The 26,720-nt window shown below is 34.6% G+C and overlaps 5 protein-coding genes and 1 long non-coding RNA gene across 6 annotated transcripts; all 6 read left to right on the top strand.

The window, feature by feature from the left end:
* The first annotated feature begins 883 nt into the window (after positions 1 to 883).
* Positions 884 to 1,463, top strand: LOC106305357. The gene is made up of 2 exons (XR_001262971.1): positions 884 to 1,021; positions 1,182 to 1,463. It is a non-coding gene; the product is annotated as an uncharacterized LOC106305357 (long non-coding RNA).
* Positions 1,464 to 2,012: 549 nt separating this feature from the next.
* On the top strand, positions 2,013 to 3,420 carry LOC106301383 (tubulin-folding cofactor C-like). Its single transcript, XM_013737763.1, has one exon. It carries the CDS (start codon positions 2,220 to 2,222, stop codon positions 3,255 to 3,257), a length of 1,038 nt encoding a protein of 345 aa, XP_013593217.1. The 5' UTR covers positions 2,013 to 2,219; the 3' UTR covers positions 3,258 to 3,420.
* Positions 3,421 to 4,090: 670 nt separating this feature from the next.
* Positions 4,091 to 7,181, top strand: LOC106302172 (adenylyl-sulfate kinase 2, chloroplastic-like). The gene is made up of 6 exons (XM_013738703.1): positions 4,091 to 4,453; positions 4,549 to 4,848; positions 4,941 to 5,059; positions 5,164 to 5,248; positions 6,633 to 6,679; positions 6,772 to 7,181. The coding sequence occupies exons 1-6, from the start codon at positions 4,222 to 4,224 to the stop codon at positions 6,871 to 6,873; spliced, it is 885 nt and encodes a 294-aa protein (XP_013594157.1). The 5' UTR covers positions 4,091 to 4,221; the 3' UTR covers positions 6,874 to 7,181.
* A 2,727-nt stretch (positions 7,182 to 9,908) lies between these two features.
* LOC106301717 (cytochrome P450 79B1) lies at positions 9,909 to 12,453 on the top strand. Its single transcript, XM_013738169.1, has 2 exons — positions 9,909 to 10,959; positions 11,647 to 12,453. The coding sequence occupies exons 1-2, from the start codon at positions 9,967 to 9,969 to the stop codon at positions 12,277 to 12,279; spliced, it is 1,626 nt and encodes a 541-aa protein (XP_013593623.1). The 5' UTR covers positions 9,909 to 9,966; the 3' UTR covers positions 12,280 to 12,453.
* Positions 12,454 to 13,504: 1,051 nt separating this feature from the next.
* On the top strand, positions 13,505 to 15,089 carry LOC106304106 (lipase 3). Its single transcript, XM_013740494.1, has 4 exons — positions 13,505 to 14,229; positions 14,405 to 14,497; positions 14,573 to 14,640; positions 14,715 to 15,089. The coding sequence occupies exons 1-4, from the start codon at positions 13,606 to 13,608 to the stop codon at positions 14,905 to 14,907; spliced, it is 978 nt and encodes a 325-aa protein (XP_013595948.1). The 5' UTR covers positions 13,505 to 13,605; the 3' UTR covers positions 14,908 to 15,089.
* Positions 15,090 to 20,387: 5,298 nt separating this feature from the next.
* Positions 20,388 to 23,284, top strand: LOC106305818 (glycine-rich domain-containing protein 2-like). Its single transcript, XM_013742214.1, has 5 exons — positions 20,388 to 20,614; positions 20,712 to 20,832; positions 21,101 to 21,340; positions 21,422 to 22,645; positions 22,733 to 23,284. The coding sequence occupies exons 1-5, from the start codon at positions 20,451 to 20,453 to the stop codon at positions 23,189 to 23,191; spliced, it is 2,208 nt and encodes a 735-aa protein (XP_013597668.1). The 5' UTR covers positions 20,388 to 20,450; the 3' UTR covers positions 23,192 to 23,284.
* Positions 23,285 to 26,720: the final 3,436 nt, after the last annotated feature.

Raw genomic sequence — 26,720 nt, 5'->3', positions numbered from 1 at the left:
ACGTAGTGCTTGAGGTGAGTGATTATGTGCTTGAAGTGCTTTTCACCTCTGGCAACACACATTTGAACGGAGACGACTTTGACGATAAAGTCTTTAGTCATTAACTCATTCTGCGTTGAGCCTGTTGACATGTAATTTTACGTACAGCTTTTACCATGCTATTCAGGATGTCAAGATGAAGTTGGATGAAAAAGAGTAAAATGTGTTCCGGTGAGGTTGTAGCTGTAGGTGGTGGGGTTTATGTCTTCGTGAACATGAAATATATTGTGATGCGTAGAGAATTGGAGAAAAGAACGATATCACAAATCCAAGCAAAATAACAATGTTAACTTTTGTATTTCTTCCTTTGTATTTTGAGCATAAAAATACTTACAAATCCATGAAAATATAGTTTCAAATCAAATCCTTGAATAAATCATTGTCATTGAATAACACTTGATTCCAAAATCTATTTTAAAAGTATATAATCAATAACACTAGATTTGCATATAGATTTAAAAATCATAAAATCAATAACACTTGATTTAGTATGGATTCCTAAAACCATTAAAATATGTGAACCAATAACACCCCCTAGATTTAGTTGGAATCAAAAAATCAATAATAACTAAACTTTTTTGAATAACAAAGCATTTGAATGGATTTTAATAAACCAATAACAATGAAATTTCAAAATTTTATTCTCCCTCTCCATAATTCTCACAGTGTTTGATTTTTGTATGATATATTTCCTTATAAAATAGTCAAATTCAAATCGTTAGAATCAATTTTCTTACCAAATTTATTAAGAAGAATAAGTTCGTTCAACGTATCCATTTGAATTTTTTTATGAACTTGCATCACCATTTTAACTATATAAAGGCCTATTAGCTCTCTCAACAGAATCCAACAACACCAAAACATAAGAATATTCACAACACTTTTATCTATACTAATACTTCAGAAACACCAAAAATGAACAAGATCAGATCCTTACTTTTTGTTAGCACCATCACTGTATTTATGTTGTTGGCCATAACAGGTTAGTCAAGCATTCACATTATCATTATTCTCTCTCTTTTCATAACCTTTGTCTGAAAGCATGTTTTTTAGCTTCTACTTATCTAAAATTATACATATCATTTCTCTCTTTTTTTTAAACTCATTAATGTGTTTACTAAGTAATCTTTACTATTTAGCAGAACAAAGCGCAGCCGATGCTGATCTCTCATGTTTTGGACCATGTCCTGCTGATTGCAAACAATTTTGCTTGTCGAAAGGTTATGGTGACGGGTTATGTGAAGATTTTAGAGGCAAGCAGGATTGTTGCTGCACACCAGCAAAGAAGCAAATCTTTGAGAAAACAACGCAATTGAACAACTAAATGCATTTTTGACATCGTCTTTAATTTGTATGATCAATATATTAAGAAAATCCCAATAAAAGAAATATTTTATAAGAAATTACAAGATATTGCTTCTCTTCTTTTCACGCATCAAGGTGCAAACTTAACACGTTATGTGTGAACATATGTTTGAGATACGTAATAACGGGCGAGAAGATTGGTATTAACAAGAGATTATTATATCATATCACATATTAGCATTTAGCTCATAATGGTTAAGACAAATCACATCTTTCTTCTTTCACATATGTCAACCTTGAACTTATAAACACTCCTAACAAGGGCGTCTCGAATTAATTTTAAGCCATGTTAAAAAAAAATATTAATCGTACATTTTATCACGTAATTTTAAAATTTAATAACTCTATCTGATTTTTTTTTTAATTATAAGTTCTAAATTTAGCATTATATCTAAAATTTTAAAGTTTCTTACCATAATTTATCTATATATTTTGAAAAATCCTTAAATTTTTTATTTTTATATTCGGGGCCCTCTTCGACCGCTCCACTTGCCCGTGCTGTTAGACGGCCCTGACTCCTAATACACATGAAACCGTTGTTTATCAACAATAGAAAATGTGTTGGCATTGTATCGCTCAACGTATCATTTCCACCAGAAGCTTTACAAAGCCATACGTTCTGTAGTTAATAGTTAGGCTTTACCCTTATTTTTCATACTTGTTCCTAGCTTATTTTATATAAATAGGGGGAAATGTGGAGTTTACTATTTATTTCGGGCTATTCTGTGATTTATAGATAACCTGGGGGTATAAAATCAACGATAACGTTAAAAGCTTGACCTGTAAACTTCAATTTGAAAACGCCGTCACAAGAAATGGAAGACGAGGATCCGAGATCCGAAACCGTAGACGAGGCACTGCAGAAGAAGCACCATGACATGCTCGAACGCTTCTCCGCTCGCCACCAAGCTCGTAAATCCGATTCAGCTTTCTCTTCTTCTTCATCCTCCACGTTCGAATCGACCTCCTCGTTCCTCTCCCAATTCGCCGACTCCAAACGATCAATCGAGTCACGAATCGCCGAGCTACGACTCGCCTCCTCCTCCTCGGAAGATTCATCCAAGATCAGATCCGATCTCGCGGAGATCTCATCATCGATCGACGATCTCGAGAAGCTCGTCGCAGCCAACTCCTACTTCCTCCCCTCGTACGAAGTCCGATCCTCTCTCAGATCCGCATCCGACCTCAAACAGAGCCTCGACGCCCTCTCCGCCGCCGTACTCCCGAAGAAGAAGTTCTCCTTCAAGTCCAAACCGTCTTCTTCTTCCGCTACAAAGATCCAGAAACGCGATCTCGCTCCTCCACCAACAAACGTCGTCGTACGCGATTCTCCGGGATTCAGGAACAAACGAGGAGAGACTCTCGCGAAAAGCTTCAGATCCTCCTCCTCGTCGTCGTCGATGGGAGAGTTCACGTTGTCAGATCTCGATTCGTGCCGAGTGCATTTGACTGGAACAGTCAACGCTCTCTTCATCCACCGGTTGAGGAACTGCAGCGTCTACACAGGTCCTGTGCTCGGTTCGATTCTGATTGATGACGTGGAGGACTGCGTCCTCGTGGTGGCCTCGCATCAGATTAGGATCCATCGCGCCAAGAAGAGTGATTTCTATCTGAGAGTGAGGAGTCGTCCCATTATAGAAGACAGCAGTGGAGTCAGGTTCGGGCCTTACTGTTTGGGCTACGGAGGGATCGAGGAGGATTTGAAGACGGCGGGTTTGGAGGAGGAGACCGAGAGCTGGGCCAATGTTGATGATTTCTTGTGGCTCAGAGCTGTTCACTCCCCTAACTGGTCCCTCTTGCCCCAAGAGGAAAGGCTTTCTTCCGTTTCTATTTCCGGAGAAGGAGATTCTTGATCTCGAAATGATCCAATCTTGACTTGTTGAGATTAGGTTGTTGATTTGTCATGGCCCTTGAATCGTTGGAGAATAATTGCTCAGTATCAGAACAAATGTTGCTTGTTTTCTTCTGGTATCATCCTTCATTTGGTAATGTTAACCAGCAAAGCCTTTCATAGTTCTTTAGTCTTTTTAGATGTAACAGCGATGCTGAGCATGGGTACGTACTACTGCTACTATTGGACTACAAATACTAATTTATGAATAATGAGGCCCAATATAAATATCAGCCCAAATGTAGAAAACCCCATAGTGAAGATATGGAACCGCCTTCTTTGACTGTTTACTGTTCAGTGTTTATTAAAGCAATCAAACAAGTACCGCATACACAGTCAAACAAATATATTGGAACAACAAGCAAGACTCCAATAAAAACCAAAAGTAGGAAGAGTTGTAATAATAAATAAAAAAGTAAAATATATAAATATAGTTTTAGCTTATATAATCACATGGTTTCTGAATGGGTTTTGGTAGGTTGGTAGATGAAAACAAACAAAAAATATCAATCATTTCCCAAAAGATTTGGTATCCAACAGTGACCCATACACACATACCAAAACCACTAGTTTTTTTACAAAATTTTAAATATTTACTATGGTGATATTTTTTTAACTAATTTGTAAATTAATTAGTTCTAATACTGAATATTATTTTTTTCATTTTCTTATGATGGAATATGTCCATGTGTTTATTGTGGACGAATTTATTGTTGGTACCACTAATCTCCTCACCAGTTTTCTTCCTTTGCCCGTTCCTCTTTAACTCTACTTCTCCCTCTATATATTTTTTTCAAATAATCCATCTTTCTTGTATATAATTTATATAAGCAGATTTGTTTCGTACATTGATTTTGTCAGAACTACAGAAACTGTTAACCCCAACACCGTCTGGGATCTGCAAGTTTCAGTAATAAAAAGTTCAAATGGAAGGATTAGCTATCAGAGCATCGCGACCGTCCATCATCTGCTCTCTTCCAGGTCTCGACGGCGGTTCTCAGCGACTGCCTCTAAGTGACGGTTTCCTAAGGCTCCCAACGTCATCATATGCTGCAGATAAGCCAAAACTAGTCGCGAAGTCTGCTTCTTTACATCCGATCTCCGCCGTTAATGTCTCTGCTCAAGCTTCCCTCACCGCCGATTTTCCCGCCCTTTCAGGTATTTTTTCACTTTAAAGACTCTCCTCAAATTGCTAAACCTACGATGTTTTGTCTGAAAATGTCACAATTGTTGTTCTGTTTTTTTTTTGGTAGAGACGAATGTGAAAGAAGAGAGAATCAACGGAGACAAGAATAAGCCAGAGAACATCGTGTGGCACGAGAGTTCCATTTGCAGATGCGACCGACAACAACTTCTTCAACAGAAGGGTTGTGTCATTTGGATCACTGGTCTCAGCGGCTCAGGGAAAAGCACTGTTGCTTGTGCCTTAAGTAAAGCTCTGTTCGAAAGAGGCAAACTTACTTACACACTTGACGGAGACAATGTACGTCATGGTCTTAACCGGGACCTCACTTTCAAAGCTGAGGATCGTACCGAAAACATACGCAGGATCGGTACAATCATTTTTCAATTTTGTTTTAAAAAAATTACGAATAACTAATTGATCATGGTTGAAGGAATGATGAGGAATGATATTGAACTTCAGGTGAGGTGGCAAAGCTGTTTGCTGACGTTGGCGTCATTTGTATAGCAAGTTTGATTTCTCCTTACCGGAGAGACAGAGATGAGTGCCGGTCGTTGTTACCCGAGGGAGATTTCGTGGAGGTGCTTATCGTCCGATCCTTTTTTATTTTTATTCATTTAATTTCATAAAACAGACGATATATATAGTATATTGATCATATTACGTATGATTAAATTGTTGTTAGGTTTTCATGGATGTTCCTCTGTCTGTGTGCGAGTCAAGAGATCCAAAGGGGTTGTACAAGCTCGCACGTGCCGGCAAAATCAAAGGTATTACGTTTCAAACGGAGGGAATAATAACATTATTAAATACTTGCTGTTAGGTAGGGATGTTAACTACAGGGTTAGGGCTCAGCCCTCTTTTGTTTATTATAAGCCCAGCCCTATTTTAACCCAACCCTATTTTGACCCTATTATAATCAAGGGTTAGGGCTGATACCAGGGTTAACTCATTTAATTGAAAAAAATATTTCATTTATTTTTGTTCTTAAATTTTAAAGATAAAACTAGAAAAATTAAGATATCATATGATTCTTTCCTCCAATTTGATGAGCATCAAAATCAAAAGTTTTCCTCCCAAAATCGCAAAATCGAGTTTTTGCTCCACAACTAAGAATAAAATTTTTCCGTCAAAAAAAAAATGAGAAAATTGCTAAAAGAGAACAAGAAAACAGCATAGTTGTCCCTATGGTATAAATCTTTTTTTGTCCATTTTTTCTCCGTTTTACCCTTTCCATATGTTAAAATTAATGAAATAAATAGTTATATGAATCAGAAAAATTATTAAAAATATAAACAATTAATAAAACACCCATTTACACAAACACATATTTTTTTTGGGTTGAAAAACATAATAAATAATATTTTTAAATTACGTTCTACTAAAAGTAGAATTCTGTTTCTACACAAAACGGGTAAGTAGAAAATGAATTCTAGAATGAACACATCCATCTACTTGTTTTAGAACGTACAAACTACTTTTTACTATAATTCTAAATATGGGGAATACGTATTCTACTATTTGTAATGATCGCTACTTTTATTCAGAAAACTGTTTCTACTTTTATTGAGTATTCTAAGTTATCAGGAATGCAAAATCTAAAACATATACGAACGTCCACATAGTGTAGAAATTACATTCTGGAATTTTGTTATGTTCTACACAGTGTAGAAGGTGCCTTCTACGGATAAAAAAACTGAATTTTCGAAAATTAAGGAAGTTGCAGTTTTTAAAATATTCTCAAAATATTCTAACTTCCTAAAACGTGTTTTCATTGATTTGGTTCGTGAAAAATTAAAAAAAAAATCGATTTTGAATGTTCTTCTTCACCAATCTATGATTTTCCAATAATTTCTCTATAGTTTGTCTTGTGATTTTTACAAACTCTTGTTCTATGATGCATATCTATACAACATGTGGTGTTTGGGAGTTTGGAGCAACCACGGGATGGGTTTTTACGGCTCAGGCCAACCCTATTTAAACCCTATTTAAAAAATGAGGGTTAGGGTTACAAATGGGTTTGCAGGGTTAGGGCTAACCCTGTCACGTTGAGCCCATATTAACATCCCTACTGTTAGGTATAAAATGGATGTGGTTTTGAGATTGTAGTAGTAGTAGTAAAAGATAAATACTGATTTTTTTTTCTTGATTCAGGCTTTACTGGAATCGATGATCCTTACGAGGCGCCACTGAACTGCGAGGTTCGTAATATTTATTCTCAGTGATGTAGTCGAAGAATTTGATACGTAAATTTCTAAAATAGTATTGATGTATCTACGTATATTTTTTACAGGTCGTTCTGAAACACACCAGAGATGACGATTCTTGTTCACCACGTCAGATGGCTGAACATATCATCTCCTACTTGCAAAACAAAGGGTACCTTGAGGGCTAAGTCAACTCTGAAAAATCAAAGACAAAAAAACCCGCAATTTGTCGAATTTAATTAGGTTTTATAAATGGTTAAATGGCTGGTTCCCTTAGAAGCTTGAGACTTGATACAACGTCGTACGTCTTGCTTCGTCATACTATCATTTGTTCTTGAATTGCATCTATGTTTAACTCGGACCGAGAGGAAGGGAAAACAAATATTATTTATATTTCTAATAGCAATTAGTTAGTTAATTAAGAGCTGTATTTTGATTAATGTTATCGATTAAGTTGTATAATGTGTTTTAATAAACGCTCTTCGTTGTTAATTTATCTTAAATTGCTAATTAAAATATGTGATTTGAACTCAACCCGCTAATCAACACATGTCAAGCTTAAGTTAGTTAATGGTTGATTGATAGTAGTTCTTAAAACTTCATATGTTTTAATTATATATTATTCTTTAGGTGAAACCGTAAAATTTTTAAAACCATAATTTTTTTAAATGTGTTTGTTACATCAAAACATTATTTAGCATCTAGCCAAAAGAAAATGGACTAATAGAATCATGTAAGAATAAATGGTCGAAAACATCAAACAAAATCAAAATCTTCACATAAACTCCTTAAAAATCATACAATAACTAGATTGAACTAATGATGATGGCATCGACTGATTGTGTGTGTGTGTTGCATTTAAGGTTATTTGTTTTACAAAAAGATATGATCAAAATGACACGTATATACAAAAATAATTAAACGTAATGGTGGTTTTGATAAATTAATACTTTAAAGTATTATATAAAAATATGAAAGATTATTCTAAATATGTAATATACACATATTCTTATGTTTCAAACAATCAACATCAAGCAAGTCTAAATATCATATTGAATGGTTGTTAATATTAGTTTTTAGTTGTTGATAATAGACATTAAAAGAGATTATTATATTTTTGAACATTAATATGAAGAGACATTGATATGTATATTCTACGTACTGATATAAACAATTTCGTCACTCAATTCAAACATTTATTTAAGGCTATAGATTCTTTGGAACTAGCGTGTAACTTTGGGTTTTAGTGTACGAAACGTGAATTATCTTCTTCTTTTTTTTTAAGGCTAAAACGTGAATTGTCTTGTTTCAGCGTTATGGGATTAGAATGTAAATCTTGCTTGGAGCGATAGATTTACGACAATGATAATATATCTTACATAAAAGACAATAATAATATTACCAAATAATCATGAAACAAAGTAAACAAAAGAAGAAGTTAGTTCAACCCCAATTAAAAGGTGACCAGAAGTTCTATATTTTAAAAATCAAATTATGGTGGAGTTTGTGAAATTTGACAGGTGAGGTTCGACGGATGGCGCACGTTTTTCTTAAGTTCCTGCATGCATTTACACAACTAAGTACACGTATATACACACAAATATGAAATAACTACCTTGGTTGTTGGCAAGGACATGGCGAAAATAATCCACGATAAAATTACAGAAACATGTATTTATATTTTTTTCAATACATGTATTTATATATTATACAAAGTTCTACAGACTGATAATTCAATTAGCACTATTCATACAAGTGGGTCTAGCGCCGCTCTCCCGAATAGTTTTATCAGGATAGTGTATTGGATTCAATTATAGAATTCAATATAAAGATTTGTGGAAATAATTCTATCAAACCCTAAAATTGAGATTATTAGACAGGTGGTCATGTTTGAGAATATTAGACGTACAATCTTATCCACAATTTGATATATATGTGCCGAAATTGACTACTCAGACCTGTTAGAAATAGATATATGGGCTCAATTTATTGAACACAAACTACAAGAATATTGAACTGGTCTTGGTAAAACTTCATTGATTATAATTATATTTTATATTTGGGTATTTTAGCTGAATATCTATCAATCTATACAACCATGTCAGTAATTAGGTTACAGACTCACTGATTATAATCATGAGTTTAAACTAGTATTTCTCTAACTCTCATGTTAACTGATCTTAATTACTACTAGTCTACTACGGCACTACCACCTTGAGATTTTTAGGTCACATCGCAGTAGTGGACCTTAAATGGTGTCGCAACATGGAAACTACTAGCGGGGACCAAAAATAACAAAAGTATATTGACTAACTTAGTAAAGCAACCATTTGAATCTTCCCACATTGATTCCAATTTTCACGAGGGTTTTTGGCAGGTGAAGTGGTGAACTCTTCCCAAAACAATACCCTATTGAATGGCTTTTTATATATTTGGCAAACCAATAGGCTACTTACATCACTGTACACGCTACAAAACTAATGGCACACATCAGTTTTATTGAAGAGGTGGAAAAACTAAAAAGTTGGGTTCAGCTTAGAAAAATATATGTAACACTGTTTCTCAAAGAAAAAAAAAATATGTAAAACAACCTTGGTCGGTTTTTATTTGTGAATTAACACGATTAGTCAATATAAATGTATGGACCAGATTATTTAGCTTATCGATTTGTTACTAGTGTCATCATAACTATATCAGGTTATCACCATTCAATTTTCAAATTCGCGTATGTGTGTTCATTAATAAACGAATGCACCATAGGCTTCTAGGATCTAACTATTATTATAAGTTCGATAACTTATGTCACAGTTTGGTTCTGTTTAGGAGTTACATATATAACTCCAGCTCCTCAAATAATATCACAGAGGAATAATATATAACTCTAAGACTCACCTTGTTGTTCGACTGGTTTTTAGTTGCATATATAACACGAGGAATTTTGGCAGGTCACCAATAAAAACAGTTAGAATATTTAAAATTCCCATCCAAAACTTTATAATTAAACAAACATTTTCTGATAAAATATAGACATTTGGAACGGTTAGAATCGTAATAATTTTTAAAAAATGGTGGTAGTACTCAAGATGGACCCGACTTACACCGCCCACCATTTTCCTCACCCCTTCCTATTTTCCAACACATACAGGGTATAATGGTCATTCATAGAAACCAAAATCATATAAATAGGAAGGTGCGGCCCTAATCCATGCAGAGAGAACAAGAAACACAACAAGCTTTTATATTCTTCTTCTTTTCTCTCTCTTTATCCTCAGCCCAAAAACATGAACACTCTTACCTCAAACTCTTCGGATCTTACTTCCACTACTAGGCAAACATGGTCGTTCAGCAACATGTATCTCCTCACGACTCTTCAAGCCTTTGTGGCTATAACCTTAGTGATGCTTCTCAAGAAAATGATCACTAATCCTAATAAAAAGAAATTGTATCTCCCACCTGGACCTACCGGATGGCCCATCATCGGAATGATTCCAGCAATGCTAAAGAGCCGTCCAGTTTTCCGGTGGCTCCACAGCATCATGAAGCAGCTAAACACTGAGATAGCATGCGTGAGGCTAGGAAACACTAACGTGATCACCGTCACATGCCCTAAGATAGCACGTGAGATACTCAAGCAACAAGACGCTCTCTTCGCCTCAAGACCTATGACTTACGCGCAAAACGTCCTCTCTAACGGATACAAAACCTGCGTGATCACTCCGTTCGGGGAACAATTCAAGAAAATGAGGAAAGTCGTGATGACGGAACTCGTTTGTCCGGCGAGACACAGGTGGCTTCATCAGAAGAGAGCGGAAGAAAACGACCATTTAACCGCATGGGTATACAACATGGTTAAGAACTCGGGCTCAGTCGATTTCCGGTTTGTGACAAGGCATTACTGCGGAAATGCTATCAAGAAACTTATGTTCGGGACAAGAACGTTCTCTGAAAACACTGCAGCGGACGGTGGGCCAACCGCCGAGGATATCGATCATATGGAAGCTATGTTTGAAGCATTAGGCTTTACGTTTGCTTTTTGTATATCTGATTATCTACCTATGCTCACGGGACTTGATCTTAACGGTCACGAGAAGATCATGAGAGATTCAAGTGCTATTATGGACAAGTATCACGATCCTATCATTGATGGAAGGATCAAAATGTGGAAAGAAGGAAAGAGAACTCAAATCGAGGATTTTCTAGATATTTTCATTTCGATCAAAGATGAAGAAGGCAACCCATTGCTTACCGCTGATGAAATCAAACCCACTATTAAGGTAATAATCACGTTACATATTTTTTATATATAACACAAAGTTGCAATCAAAAAAGAAAAATTGCCTACGATAAACCTAAAAAAGTTTTTGTCACAAATATAGACCATAAAAATAAAAATACTAAAATAGATTTAAATATTTTATCAAAAGAATTAAATATACACTTATAGTTAATTAATCTAGACATTAGGGTTTAAAGTTAAGGGGGTGGGGTTTAGGGTTTATGGTTTAAAAATAAATAAATAAAAATTCAAAATAAAAAATGCTATTTTGGTCATTTTAGTTTTTGAAATCTATTTTTGTGACAAAAACTTAAAAATGTCTATTTAAGAGAATTTTCCATCAGAAAATACTTCTTAAAATACCATTTTATGTTTTTTTTTTGATAAAAATACCATTTTATGTTTCCTTTTTAATTATATATATATCAAATTTTACATTGCTCGTTACATAAATATTTTTGATTCTATCCATTTTTGTTAGACTTTTAATAACTAAAAAGTTATAGAAAATAACATTATTTTGGCCAAACCCCACAAAAACAAACTTTATGCAAATTGATTCTTAGTTGCAATATATTTATTCAGTGTATAAGTGCTACTAGTATTTTTCATGCAATATTGTATTTATTTACATGATAAAGAACCCCATTAACTAAAAAAAAACTTGTTTATTTATGATCATTAGGAGCTTGTAATGGCGGCGCCAGACAATCCATCAAACGCCGTAGAATGGGCCATGGCGGAGATGGTAAACAAACCTGAGATACTCCGTAAGGCAATGGAAGAAATAGACAGAGTGGTCGGAAAAGAAAGACTTGTCCAAGAATCCGACATCCCAAAACTAAACTACGTCAAAGCTATTCTCCGTGAAGCTTTCCGTCTCCATCCTGTCGCCGCCTTTAACCTCCCACACGTGGCACTTTCCGACACAACCGTCGCCGGATATCACATCCCTAAAGGAAGTCAAGTACTTCTCAGTCGATATGGGCTGGGCCGTAACCCAAAAGTTTGGGCCGACCCACTTAGCTTTAAACCGGAGAGACATCTCAATGAATGCTCAGAAGTTACTTTGACGGAGAACGATCTCCGTTTTATCTCGTTTAGCACCGGGAAAAGAGGTTGTGCTGCTCCGGCTTTAGGTACAGCGTTGACTACGATGATGCTCGCAAGACTTCTTCAAGGTTTCACTTGGAAGCTACCGGAGAATGAAACACGTGTTGAGCTGATGGAGTCTAGTCATGATATGTTTTTGGCTAAACCGTTGGTTATGGTAGGTGAGTTGAGATTGCCGGAGCATCTTTACCCGACGGTGAAGTAGAAACCACGGCGTATATATTTTTATATAGCTTCATGTACTTATATAACCACTAAGTTTGGTCAATATCTCCGGTTACCAGAAGATAATCGGTTAATTTGTGAACAAACTTTTGTTTGGTTTTGGTTCCTTTGGAGACAATACTTGAATTGTGTCTCCTTACCTTTTTTTTAATTTCAATAAAATTTGTTCTTTCTATAATAACTATCTAATAATTTACATCTATTTAAAATATAACATGTACTATTTGATAAATTTTAAAAACATTGGTGTTAAAAAAAACAATTGGTGTTCTCTCTGAAAGTAAAATATAATTCCAATACAGTGCTTTTTTATTTAAATAAAAATAGGGAGGAATAAGCGAAGTTATATATTTCAGAAATTTCCCATTATTCTAGGCCCATTGGAATAACGCAATGCTAATGTTGAAACGAGCCCGTCTCTTGTTCTTTAAGTTTAAGACTTTTAAGCTTCGCTGATTGTCATTTTAGAGTGATTTTCTGTTATCAGAGATTGAACCTTAGAATCTCTGCGTAAATCACACAACGCTCTTATTATCACAGGAGGAAGTGCTGAAAACAATGCCGATTAAATATTTAGTAGGACAATACATAATTCATTAGTATTTTCTTCAGAACAATACATAGTTTTGTTATAAACATTGTTAAAAAAAATTTGCCATACAAAACAAAATATATTACTTCCATTTCATGCCAAGTGGTTTCCTGGACTTAAACCGCTAAATTTCAAAAATATCTGCAGGCCACACACCTACTTGTAACCAACATATTAAAAACTACTAGTCGACCACGACCACTTTCTTTTGGCTACTCTCTCATACACTACTGATTGCTCTGAAAATTCAATCCCGTAATAATGGCACGATTAACGTTGGTTTTTATTAACTCATGATTTGACATTTTTTTTTTACATTTATCTATTAAGAAACGGTTCTTATATTTTTTATTAAACTAAGAACCGTCTAAACAAAATTAAGAACCATCTATTAACCAAAACTAAAAACTTTAGTTAAGAAACTGAGGTTAATCACGGTGTAAGAATAAGAAAAAGAAACCACACATTTTTTTTCTAGAGTCGCATTTACTGTACAAGCAAAAAAAAAAAACCTCAATCACATAACCTTTTTTTTGTTTGCTTCTGAAAGGTAAGCGAATCATAACATGTCACGCAATTACTATCAATTTAAAACTGGTTTCTTAAAAATAATTGTTTAATCACTTCCTTTCTTTTTTTGTACTTCCATGTTTAGATTCTGTCTCTTTCTCTCTACAACTCTCACAACTCACAAGACAAGAGAGAAGAGAATCAATGGCTAGTTGCTTCAGCTACGTTTCTTACCGTAACAAATGTTACCAGTACAGCTTCTCTCGCGCCGGTCTCCGATCATCAACCTCCGATCTCGGCGACGGCACCGTTGTCCACTGCTGGGTCCCGCAGACTCACGTCGACGCCAAGCCCACGCTCCTCCTCCTCCACGGGATCGGAGCCAACGCCATGTGGCAGTGGGACCGGTTCATCGATCGGTTTATCCCCCGGTTTAACGTCTACGTGCCGGACCTCATCTTCTTCGGCGACTCGCACACGACTCGCCCCGACCGGTCTGAGTCGTTCCAGGCGAGCTGCGTCATGAGGGTGATGGACGCTCACGGCGTTGGGACCATGACGGTTGCTGGCCTCAGCTACGGAGGGTTCGTGGCCTACTCAATGGCGGCGCAGTTTAAGGAGAGGATAGATCGGGTGGTGCTAATATGCGCCGGGGTTGCTCTGGAGGAGAAAGACGTGGAGGATGGGATGTTTAAAGTGAAGAGCGCGGAGGAGGCGGCAAACGTGTTGTTCCCTCAGTCTCCGTCGATGCTCCGGCGACTTCTCCAGTTATCTTTCTACAAACCTCCGGTTTGGATCCCTTCTTGCTTTGCCATGGACTACATTCATGTAAGTTTCCATAAATGTTCACTTACATTTTGGATACTTTGAAATGGTAATTATCCACTGTTTAGTTGTTAATTATAGATCCCTGTGTGAAATAAAATTGTAGTCTCATTTTCATGGGTCCTTGAGATTACCAGGGAAATGTTTTATGGTAAAAGGTTGCTTTCTTTGTTGAAAGGTGATGTGTAGAGATTATCTTCTAGAAAGAAAAGAACTTGTGGAAGCTCTACATAAAGGTAGAAGATTCGCTGATCTTCCCAAGATAGCACAGGTCTCTCATCTATCAATGCATCTTCAAATCTTGGTCTAATTTGTCTCTATAATCACTGAATGTTCTAATTTATAGCCTATATTGATGATATGGGGAGAGGAAGATCAAGTATTCCCAGTGGAATTAGCACACAGATTGAAGAGGTTAGCCTATCTCATTCACCAAACCATCATTTACACAATTATATGATTAATTGCTTCCTTGTTCTTGGTTTCAGACATTTGGGGGAAAACAAAGCACAACTAGTGTTACTAAAGAAAACAGGACATGCGATTAATGAAGAGAGACCAAAGGAGATGTACAAACACTTGAAGTCTTTTCTTTGCACAGACGCAATGATTCGTCCTAATGACAATGCTAAGAGACTCATGTTAACAAGCTTGATATCTCCTGTCAAGATCAACAAGTGACGTTATTGAAGGCCACTCATCTTCTCCCTTAATCATGTCACCGAAGTGTTTTATTATCTCTGTTACTGTTAAGACATTGCTTCTTGTCGGAACTAAGAATACTTTTATATCAAGAAAGTAAAAAGATCGTCCTATAGTCTTTTTACAAGGCTTCAGGGTTTCTAAGCTTAGAAGAAGCCACCTGAAGCTTGTCTAATTGTATTTTTCTATTTAAAATCTTAATTTATTTGAAGATTGTTATGTTTCCTTTAATTTGAGTTTGACCTCGTAATTAAAACCGATTTAGTTGATACTTGATTAATTAAACAGGTAACCCACCTCTCCTCTTTTCTTTAGTAGCACTAGTTGAAAATGTAAGTCAAATCTAAGGTTATTGGTTCTGTTATTTTAAAATATAATTTCAAATCTATTGTTATTGGTTCTATGATTTAAAAACATTGTAGAATCATGTGTTATTCAATAACACAAATTTGTTTAAGGATTTGATTTAGATGTGGATTTGAGTGGATTTATAAATAAGTTTAGGAGGTGTTATTGGTTTATATATTTTGACTGATTTAGAAATCCATATAGTATTTATAAATTCAAGTAAAAATATGCAAATCCGGAGGTTTTCCCTCAGATTTGAGTCTTTGTATTTTTAACTAAAAAATCTAAACAAATCCATTCAAATCCATTATAAAATCAAATATATTAGTAAATCCGTACGATTGAATAACACTTGATTTAATGTAGAATTTATGAATCATTAAACTAATAACACATGATTTTAATACAAATTTTAAAATCATAGAACCAATAACATTAGATTTAGTTCGGATTTTCAAATCCATTAAAATACAACAACCAATAAATCCTACTAAGAGTAAAATACAAAGGAGCAAATATTGAGTAAAACCATGTTATTTTGATTGGATTTATATTATTTATAATTAATTTTTATATTTTTGTGCTCTAATAAATGCCGGTTATTATTTTGTTGAGATTCCGGCAAGTAAAACGGTGGCTGTGACAAAAGAGAAAGTGGTCGAGTTTTGTTATTGAAGTCTCCACTATCAAATGAGTTGGCACGAAACATGTCTTTCATACAAACATAGTGAATTACTGTGATTCAAATAATAGAAGCAATAACATATCAAGAAGAAACACTATCATCAAATGAAACAAAAAAAATTGTATGTTGTCAAACTTAGCAATGTGTTCACGATTGTTTTGATAGGTTCTTAAACTCCTTTTGACAATTTATTTTTGTTAAGGGACCTTTTGTCAAGTTTATACATTCACAAACATAAATCCAGAATTTCCTCAATAACAAAAAAAACTTGAAAAGAAAAAGAGAAATATACGTAGCATAAAGATGATGAATTAGATGTTGTATTACTTACTGGTGCTATTAATTTTCTGTTGGAGTATATGCTTGAAGAGGCATAACTAGAACTTCAATTGCAAATATATATTATTGATTCTGGAAATCTATCTGTTTGATTTTAAAATCAACAGATTTGTCAAAAAACTATTTAACTTCATCTAATTTTTATGATTTAAAGTAAAATAATAATAGTATGCATGGTGCAGTCACAATTTTCTTTAAAGACCAAAAACTTAAAATATTTAATAAAAAACAACTAAATAATCAATTAATATGAATTTAAACATGAGTTTTGCAAATAACCTAAAAATATTTAAATGAGTTACAACTTTATAATTCCATTAAATAATAATTTTCTCCACCCAAAAAGTTTCAGTTTCAAAACTCTCATCAAAATCTAGTAGTTATTTAAAACTAATTTTTAATTTTATGAAAATTAAACATTCTAAGATCATAAGATTTGCATCATTTTTTGTTTGTAACTATTCTATAGGCACTTATTACGGACCACTCTTGTTCATAAATCATTCCTAAAAATAAAAATGAAACCTCTTTATATATAACATACAGTCAGATGATTAAAGACAACTAAATCTCATCAATTTTAAAGAACCAAAGAGATAATAAAGAATAAAAGACAAAGAATGGCCAAATTGTACAATTGTTCATCACTTTTGTGATGATCTCCATGTTAATACCAACAGGTAATTATCTCCATGCGATGTGATTGGTCCACGTTTCTTCTCTTAATTACAATATGCACTTCCAAGTTTCACGTACTGTTGTTGGTTTATGGACGGATAACTTAACATGCAGTACTAGGAAACAACTGTATTTCGTCGTTCATATGGATGCAGAATTACCGATCTAGTTTACAGAGTCAACATGAGTCTGTGCATGTTTGTTGTCAAAAAAAATACAAAAGAAAAGTAAAATATTAAATTATCAATTATTAGTTTTAGAAAAATAAAATTTTCAGATAACATTCAACACCCGAAAAATACAAATTATATCTACACAATTTAAAGTTATTTTTGGGTAGGGGCGTTCAATCCGGATATCAATTCAGTTTAGGCCTGATTTTTTGGTATTTCGGGTTTATAAAAAATAGCTACAATATTTACTTTGCTTTGGTTCGGTTTATATACTATCGGTTTTTGGTTTATTCGATTTTATATCAAAAAACCATAAATTTATTTATCTTTTAAAATATTTTATGAATTTTGTTTATATGATTAGAAATCGGCTTTAATATAACATGAAAATTTTTGGTATTAAAATTGCCTATTTCCCCTTTATCTTTTACTATTTAAAATAATTAGTAAACATATTAAGTTAATAATTATAATAGTTTTAATAGAATAAAAATAATAACAATTAGTAATCCATAATATTATAAATAACTAAATATTAGCACACATATTTGTTAACAAAAAGGTAAAATTTATGTTTTTATTTAATTTAATAAAAATGAATCATAGCTTTTTAACTTAAACCAAAATATTAAATTACTAAAATAAACATTTTAACTATGAAGACCATATCAATAAAATAAATTATGTATATATTCTTAATTTTTTTGTAACACATGTATAAATTCTTAGTGATCTTACATAATTAACATATAATTATATTTCTATATTGTAATGGATCGGTTTATATACCAATCCATATCCATATATCTGGTTTCTTAAAAATAAAATTCATTTGGTATATTTTATTACCAAACCCAAGCCACTTTCTCTATTTCAATTCGGTTTAGTTTTAATTGGTTCGGTTTTATCAGATTGAACACCCTTATTTTTGGGGTAAAACACATATTTGTAAGTTAAATGTAAAATTCAATTCAGGTGAGATAAACACTATGAATTAATGTTTATGTCTATTAAGTATTAACTATATATATATCACCCTATCTATTCTTACTTACGTAGATCACAATTGTCTTTTTTCGTGGATTGAATTATAAAATAATGAATGTAATATCTTGACAAACAATCCAGTAAGCTAAACATTTAGTGATTTTCTTAAAATGTATTATTTGTAAAGGCTTCAATATTTCAAACTCAATTCATTATTATTTTCTTACCAACCACTATTATTTTGTTAAATGACCAGAAACTGTTGGAGCGAGAGGCCTTTGATTAAATGTATAACTGTACAATTCCCCTGCAATCCAGGTGCTAGGGGACAATGCTTAAGGGTGTGCAAACACATATGCCCCCACTGTAAATATTTTAGCTTAGTTATTAATCTTATAGGCGCTGTGGATTACGGAAGATGATGAGTATGTTGTAAGCGCTGGAATCAAATGGTTTTAAACGCTTGTTGCTGCCACACGGGTTTAGTAGAGAAGGGAGAAGTTATTTTCCATCTGATGAAAACCGGAGAATACACATAATCATTCCCCAAAGCCAGAGCATTATATATGGATGCTTGGTTGATTTGCTTTGTAGAGCTGGATTCTTAGATTGCATAATAATCTTCTTATGTTTTGAAAGCTTTCATTTTTGTTTTGTTTTGTTACTTAGCTTTTTAACCCGATAGGGTAATTTATAAACCAAGAGCCGTCCGAAATAAACCCGCGAAATAAGCCATCGACGGTCAAGACGAGTACTACTCACTAATCTTGGATTTCAAAGAAGCGGTGTTCGGTATCGAGAAAGAGATAGAGTCATGGAGATATCTCGTTTAGAGATCTGCGTGACCTTGCAATGGTTCAGGAGCAAAAGCAAAACATGCGGTGGTCAAAGACAGGTTGTAGCATCAACTAAGACGCCACTCGGACAAGTCATGACTTGCTCATATATCTCCTTGTAACGGAACAGGAGAGGTTTCAAAAACTTGTGGTGCTTGCCCAGCCAGTTAATGGGACGGTGGGTTTGAGAGTACCGGCGGGGACACAGCCGAGCGAGCACGACAAAAAAACACTGTTCACATTGCATCCAACAAAAACACTGTTCCTGGAGATGTTTCTGCCATGGTTAATCAGAATGGGTAAAGAATAATTACTTATGCTTTTATTTTGGAACCTTTCCCTGAAATTTCTCTGCCATTAGGTACTCCTGCTCTCACTTCCAGATGTTTTGTTGAGGAAGACTTTGCCAAAGCTGTGAAGTTGGCTCTCAAAGTCAAATCTGAAGCTCAGGGTTGATTCATTTGTCTGATCAAATGATTCTATGGTTTTCATATAAACAAATGCTAGAACTCGTTTGTTGTGTTTTAAAAAAGCAGGAACCAAGATGAAAGATTTTGTGTTAGCAATGGAATCTTCTTCAACCATTCAATCAGAGATTGCCAAGCTGCGTCATGAAGTAGAAGAATTCGCTATGCAGTTTCCAACAATTGGGTTTGAGAACTAACTTAGATGATGATGATACATGTACTCTATTTTATGATACACAAATATATATATATATAGCCTGCATCAATGATCAGTTATTGGAGGAGGTGGTCAGCTACTCTTTTCCTAAACTACGATATAAATTGAAGGACTATATATGTTACTGGATGAGGAAGAATTGAAGATAGATTATATAATTGAATTACTTGTGTGGATTTCTGAGTTATTTTCCACTAGAATCAAAGTTTCTTAAAATGCAAAAGATAAGTTAAAAAAAAAAGAAGAAGTCTTGGTCATGTTGTAGGCAGTGTGTTTTTTAATTGAATTACTTGTGGAACTCTTAAACTGAAAAAAGGCCACATTGTCCAGCAAAACTATGAACATGCTTTTTGTTCCTCCAAGGTCAATTGATGCGATCATGTCACGTTATTTCCACCTTTGAGAATTCTTTTTATTAATTTTGATAATCACTAATTTGTTTAAATTGATAAATGTAAAACCTAAGTAAAATTTTAATCGTAACTTCTGTGTAGAATGAATCAATGCCTAAAGTTAAAATAACTTCTTAAAACAAACATGGAAATGTTTACAAAAATAAAATAAAATAAACGCTGCAAGCTACTTTGATATAAAATAATGTATTAAATGTTGAAAATTAATTACAGAAGAAATCTGCTAATAATATTCGTAAGATTATTAAAAAAAAACCAAAATTATAAAACGGACAGTGACTTGGTTAACAAGAAACCGCTATAAATAACGGCTTTTGAAGACTTCTCTTGTCAAACTCGACTCGAGTTAGCTTCTTCTGCAGGTGAGAGTTTGAAAGATATGGACAAGGAAATGGATCAAGAACTGAAGTGGCTCGAAGCCCAGAAGATAGAGATAAGCGTTGACCTCTTCTCTGCATCCAAACAACAGCTTCAGTTCCTCGGAACTGTTGACCGGAACCGGGGGCTCTACGACGGCCCTGCACTTGAAAGAGCCATCTACAGGTGGTAACACAGCTAGGTTCTACTTATGATGAATCTAAATAAATTATGGTTCTTGTTTCAAAACTTGACTAGCGTGGTGATTTTTGTTCTTGTTCAGATACAATGCTTACTGGCTTCCTTTGCTCGCAAACTACACTGAGTCTTCTTCGACCTGCCAAGGACCATTAGTCCCTCCTCTTGACTGTGAATGGGTTTGGCATTGCCACAGGCTTAATCCGGTAACTCTTGATATTGATGATCTCAATTCTTGGTCTGATATCTATAAAACATCATTACCTATAAATCTTTGAAAACACGTCAAAATTCTAAAAAAAAAAAAATACTTTTAGTAATGAAATTTGAGACTAACTAGTGTTACAATAAGAATGTTCTTATCAAAATTTCTACACATTATCCAAGTTTAAAACACTAGTTCCAAAAAATTTAAATATACTCTCCGGGAGCAAGGTTGTTACATATAACCTTTTTTTTTGTTAACCATTTCAGGTGAGGTACAAGACTGATTGTGAGGAACTCTATGGGAGAGTCCTTGACAATTCTGGCGTTTTATCTTCCGTAAATGGAAGCTGCAATTTACAAACTGAGAATCTATGGAAGAGATTGTACCCTATGGAGCCTTATGACCTTGACTTGGATAAGGCCATCTCAGAGCCAGTTCTTGAGAAACGCACCACCACTTATGATCTTGTTTCAGCTGTCAAGAGGCAATGTCCATTTTACTACCAGGTAAAAAAAAAAAAAAAATGCTCACGGTCGCTTTTCTTGCAATGCAAGGTTCTCTAATAGTTTGTGCATCTCTTCTTACAGGTATCAAGAGCTCATGTAGACAATGAAGTCTTCCTACAAGAAGCTGTGGCTAGATACAAAGCGTTTCTTTACTTGATCAAGAGAAACAGAGAAAATTCCATTAAGCTTTTCTGTGTTCCGACTTACGACATAGATCTTATCTGGCACACACACCAGCTCCACGCTGTCTCTTACTGCAAGGACTTGACCAAGATGATTGGTAATGTCTTGGAGCATGATGATACAGACTCTGACCGTAGCAAAGGTAAGAAGCTTGACACTGGTTTCTCTGGAACTACTTCTCTGTGGGAGGAAACATTTGGTCGAAGGTATTGGAAAGCCGGTGCTATGAACCGAGGTGACACCCCAAAGCCAGTCACAACTTCTCCTTATATTTTCTTGGGAAAGAAGTTACCTTCGAAAGAGGATGCAATCAAGTTTCCAGAGGTGCAAGTCACTGAGGTTGTCTTGGAGATTGTTGGGGTCAAAAACTTACCAGACACTCATCAAGGAAATGTCTTTGTTGTGTTCAGCAAAACACAACCTGATTCTCTGTTTAACACTGAGCGTAAGCTTACGGCTTGTGGTGAAAGGCAAGTTGCTATGTTCAAGTGTGAACCTACAGGAGAGCTTAGTTTCCAACTAATGTCTTCTAAGTCTAAAACCTTATTAGGTTCTGCTTCTTTGTCACTTTCTGAGTTTCTTTCTCCGGTTACTAGACTCTCTGTTGAGAAGTGGTTGGAGTTAACAACACCAGTTCAAAGGGGAAAAGCCATCTCTCTACGAGTTGCTGTCTCCTTCACTCCACCAACTCGTAGCCCGACAGTTCTCCACTTGGTTCAAGCAAGACCATCTCTGAATGACTCTAGTTCCACACGAGTTGTTGATGAGACAGAAACAGAAGTGATAAGTCTCCATATGAGGAACCACAACAATGCAAGACAAGTGATTGGTGTGAAAGCGAGTGGTGAAACTCTTGTTCTGGCAACTTATGATGGGTGTGTCTGGTCTTTGCTTGACGCAAAATGGTCACTTAAGCAAACAAACAACCCTGATGGTCCTGTGTTTGAGATTTTAGGTGTGAGAATGGTGAAAGTTTATTATGGAAGGAAGCTGGAGTATGAGACAAAACATTGGGCAAAGCTAAGAAGTGAGCAAGATTTCTTGACAGCTGTCGAATTCTCAAAGCAGCATCCTTATGGTAAAGCTGTGGGGTTGCTAGACTTGAAGTTTGGTTCTTTTGAGGTAACGTTTATTTAGCAACTTTGAAACTCAAAACGCATTTCGTTTACTTATTATTATGACTTAGGGTTTGTTTGGATATGCATGCAGGCTAATGAGAAATGGTTGGTTTTGCCTGGATTAGTATCTGCTTTCATACTCAATGATCTTCTTAAGAAGGAAAGCTTTTGTGGAGCTGATCAAGACATAGTGAAAGGTAATGGAATAACTGTGAAGCTAGAAGAAGAAACAATGATGCATGTGAAGATCAATGGCGGTGCTAGGTGCTTGTCCAAGGAGCTTAACAGTGGGAACATGGTGGAAGAAGAAGGTGGTCATTGTGGTGGTTGTGGTGGATGTGGAGGATGTGGCAGTGGCAGTGGGTGCGGAGGAGGCGGTGGAAGATGTGGTAATATGATGACCAATGAAAATGTTACCACAGGTGGCGGCTCCTGCACTGGCGGTTCCACTGGATGCGGTGGGTGCGGTGGAGGATGTGGTAACATGATGACCAATGAAAATGTTCCATCATTAGTAGCGGAAGCTCCCATCGACGCAGTTGCAGCTTGATTATTTAAATAAAGATGAGCGATATTAAGTTATATCTATGTGATGTTAGCAAATGGACTAACAATATAATAAAACTAATGAGATGTGTTGTTATGTGTTTTCTTTTCTTTTAAATATTTACAAGTTGTAATAAAACATATATAGTTAAACGATGCATATATATATTGTTCTTCAGATGTAGAGATTTTCTTAAGAGGGATTACAAATATAAAACTTTATAATATGAATATCATAGAATGATCAGAGCAAAACTCGTCAAGCAAGCAGCAGCAATGAACCTGAACCCAAACTGCCTGAATAGTCTCGTCCCAGGCGAGCCTAGTCTGCGTTAGAGTTTTAGTGAGGCATTATCTTAGAATAGTGTTTGGATAACAATGAACATTTTTTCAGCATAAGTGAAGAGTATTTTGGAATTGGAAAATATAGCCAATAGATGAACAGTTTTCTTAATAGTAATTTGGAATTGAAATATTAATTTAACCTTCAATTTTTTCACTAAATGTGAGTGTGATACAACTGGTGAAATATCCTTTACAGTATAACATTTCTTAAATTTTATGTATAATGATAATCTCTCACTTTTGTTTGTTTGCATTCTTTTTTTTTTTGTAGCAATTTGTTGGCATTCAAATAAGTTATTTTACATATAAAAACTGTTCACATTAAAAGAAATTTTCGTTTCGTACAAATACACAAGACAATAACTAAGAATATGAAGTCAAATGATCTCCTGAAAATACCAAAATTTGAATCCATTAGCAGCACATCAAGATCAAAAGAAAAGAACATGATAATTCTGATATGAGCCCAGTCAGATAAAGTACACTCAATTATGAATATGAGGTATTAAGAAAGAGTTGTTGATGGTTTATGGTTTGTGGTAAAATAACGGACCACACAACATTAATCTTTTTTTTTGGTCAACTTGGTTTTAAACATAATCGGTCCAACCCACCATATGCTTCGTCTCCCGAAACCTTTTCTGAACCCTTAAGCTATGTTTATAGTAAATTAGTAGCATTTTTAGTTATACAAATACAAAAGAGGCTCCATGTATTCATCATTACTCATTAGTCATTACAAATCATTCTCTTGAATTGAGCATACCGACAGAAACTAATATTATATAGCATAACTTTAATTCGTATAACATATATATACATTATTGTTGTTAAGTGTCGAAATTATATGTTCAGGGTCAACATATGGTGGTTATGATGTTCACCAAATCTTGATTTAATTATTGATTGTGAGAATATGGAGAAAACACATAAAATTTGAAGTTTTGGTTAATAGCAGAAGATTCAACTTGCAGAGCTAGATTGTTTGGTGTATAGCGATTTACAGTTTAGTCGAGGTATGAGAATTATTAAGACGTGCTTGGTAGCGTTTTATGAGATTAGTTTAAATTTTAACTTTATGTACTTTACAAGCTATTAACATATACAAATTAAACTCAAATATACGAGGAAATTATTATTACGAAAGAAAAAACATTATATAAAAAAAAAAAATGTCCAAGTAAACCGAGGCAAACATGCCCTCTTGTGGCCTCTTTGCTTGCGTTACATGTGTAGTGTTTAATTACGCGTAACCCTACATTATAATATATAAATTACGCATTGGGATAGGACATGTTAATTAATTATTATTTTTTGTATAAAGTACAAGATTTTGATTGATCCTAGCTAGTAGTAAGACTCACGAAATGTAAGTCTCTTTTGTAAAAATCAAAAGGTCGATGATTATTTTGGTCAAATCCATTAATTAAATACGTAATGAGAAGGATATGATTTAAATAATCTCACGCGACTCAATCTTATGATCTCTATTCTCTACATAATGGTGTACAAAATCTCATTGAAGTTTTGGTCAATGGAAAAAATGATAGGATAAAATGTTTCTAATAATTGCTTATATACACAGATTATATGACAAAAAAATCAATAACATATAGATATATACAACCTATATAAGAACATTCATTCATTATTTTTTTTTGTTTATGCATATATATATACACAAACATAGAGTTGACAAAAAAAAAAAATATATATATATATATATATATACACAAACATAGGATGCAAATGTTGAGTGCCCTTCTCCCTTCCCCGTTATCCTGATATTGTAAAGTCGACTGATAGGATTAAATTCTTGATTGCCGAAAATTTTGTTTTTCAGCTGCTCTGGTTGGAAGACTAACTAAGATAATTGTACAGTCTCCTAGATTCGGGAAGTACCGGCAATGCGGGTAACTCTCTTCACAAGTTAGGTCTCCTCCGGTTGAAAACGACATTAGCTCGCCGTTAGGTGGATCGCACCAGTAGATTTATGTAAGAAAAGTTTAATACGTTGAGTTTAGAAACAGGTTCTTTGATGTAATTTTGTAATCGATTCATACCATGGATTTATTAATAATATAATATAATTTTTTTAAAGAATATATGATATGCAAATGGGTACCCATTAACTTATTTGTTTTATCTCCCGTAAGATTTAATTTTGGATATGTACCTGCATACACTTGGTCATAGTGAAACATAACATAGCTTCATTTTTTTTTTTTTTTTTTTTGCTAAATAACATAGCTCACTTTAATAAACAGAAAACACACATAGCTTAAAACGACATTTTATAGTCGAACTCTTTTGTAACGATTAAAGAAGAGTTGAGTATATTTTTATATGAGTTTGTTGGATGGAAGCAAGGTTTTTTTTATCTGTTAGATTAAGAGTTAGGCTAGAAATATTTGGTCACAGAAAAAACGATGTTGGATAATTCCAATTAACTTGAGGAGTGAAGTTAATTCATTAAAGTGAAGTTTGATGGATTAAGGAAAAAAGAAAACATATCGAGCTTAGGAATGTTTCCATATTATTATTAGGAAAAGATGTAGCTTCGCCCTTAGGAAAATATGTAGCTTCTTTCTATATAAAGAGTTCTCATGGAGAGATGTTCCATCAAGAGAAACACATTGAAAGGTTTAGTTTTGAGAGAGTTTCTAAATCTAATAAGAAGAAAAGTTCTTATAATCTTTGTGTTTGTGCAACTTTAATTGGTATCAGAACTCTAGCTTTCGAAGGTCGTTTACAAGAGGAGTTGTAACTTCGATCAAAACATGGGAGACGATTCTCAAGCACGTGATAAAGGTCTTGAGATGAAGAAGGACATACGATGTCCGATGCTAACATCGACCAACTACACCGTATGGTCGATGCGAATGAAAGTGATGCTTCGTTTATACGAAGTTTGGGATACAATTGATCCAGGGAGTAACGATGCAAAGAAGAACAATATGGCGATTGCTCTAATCTTTCAATCAGTCCCGGAGGCGCTAATACTTCAGATTGGAGAACATGATACATCGAAGAAGATTTGGGAAGCTATCAAATCCCGTAACCTAGGTGCTGATCGCGTGAGAGAAGCAAGGTTACAAACTTTGATGTCTGAGTTCGACAAACTGAAGATGACAGACACAGACACGGTGGATGACTACGCAGGAAAACTTTCAGGCTTAGCATCGAGA

The sequence above is a fragment of the Brassica oleracea genome, chromosome C7 (genome assembly GCF_000695525.1).
Source record: "Brassica oleracea var. oleracea cultivar TO1000 chromosome C7, BOL, whole genome shotgun sequence".
NCBI classification, from domain to species: domain Eukaryota; kingdom Viridiplantae; phylum Streptophyta; class Magnoliopsida; order Brassicales; family Brassicaceae; genus Brassica; species Brassica oleracea.
The sequence above is the reverse complement of the archived record's forward strand: the minus strand, read 5'-3'. Positions and strand labels throughout refer to the sequence as shown.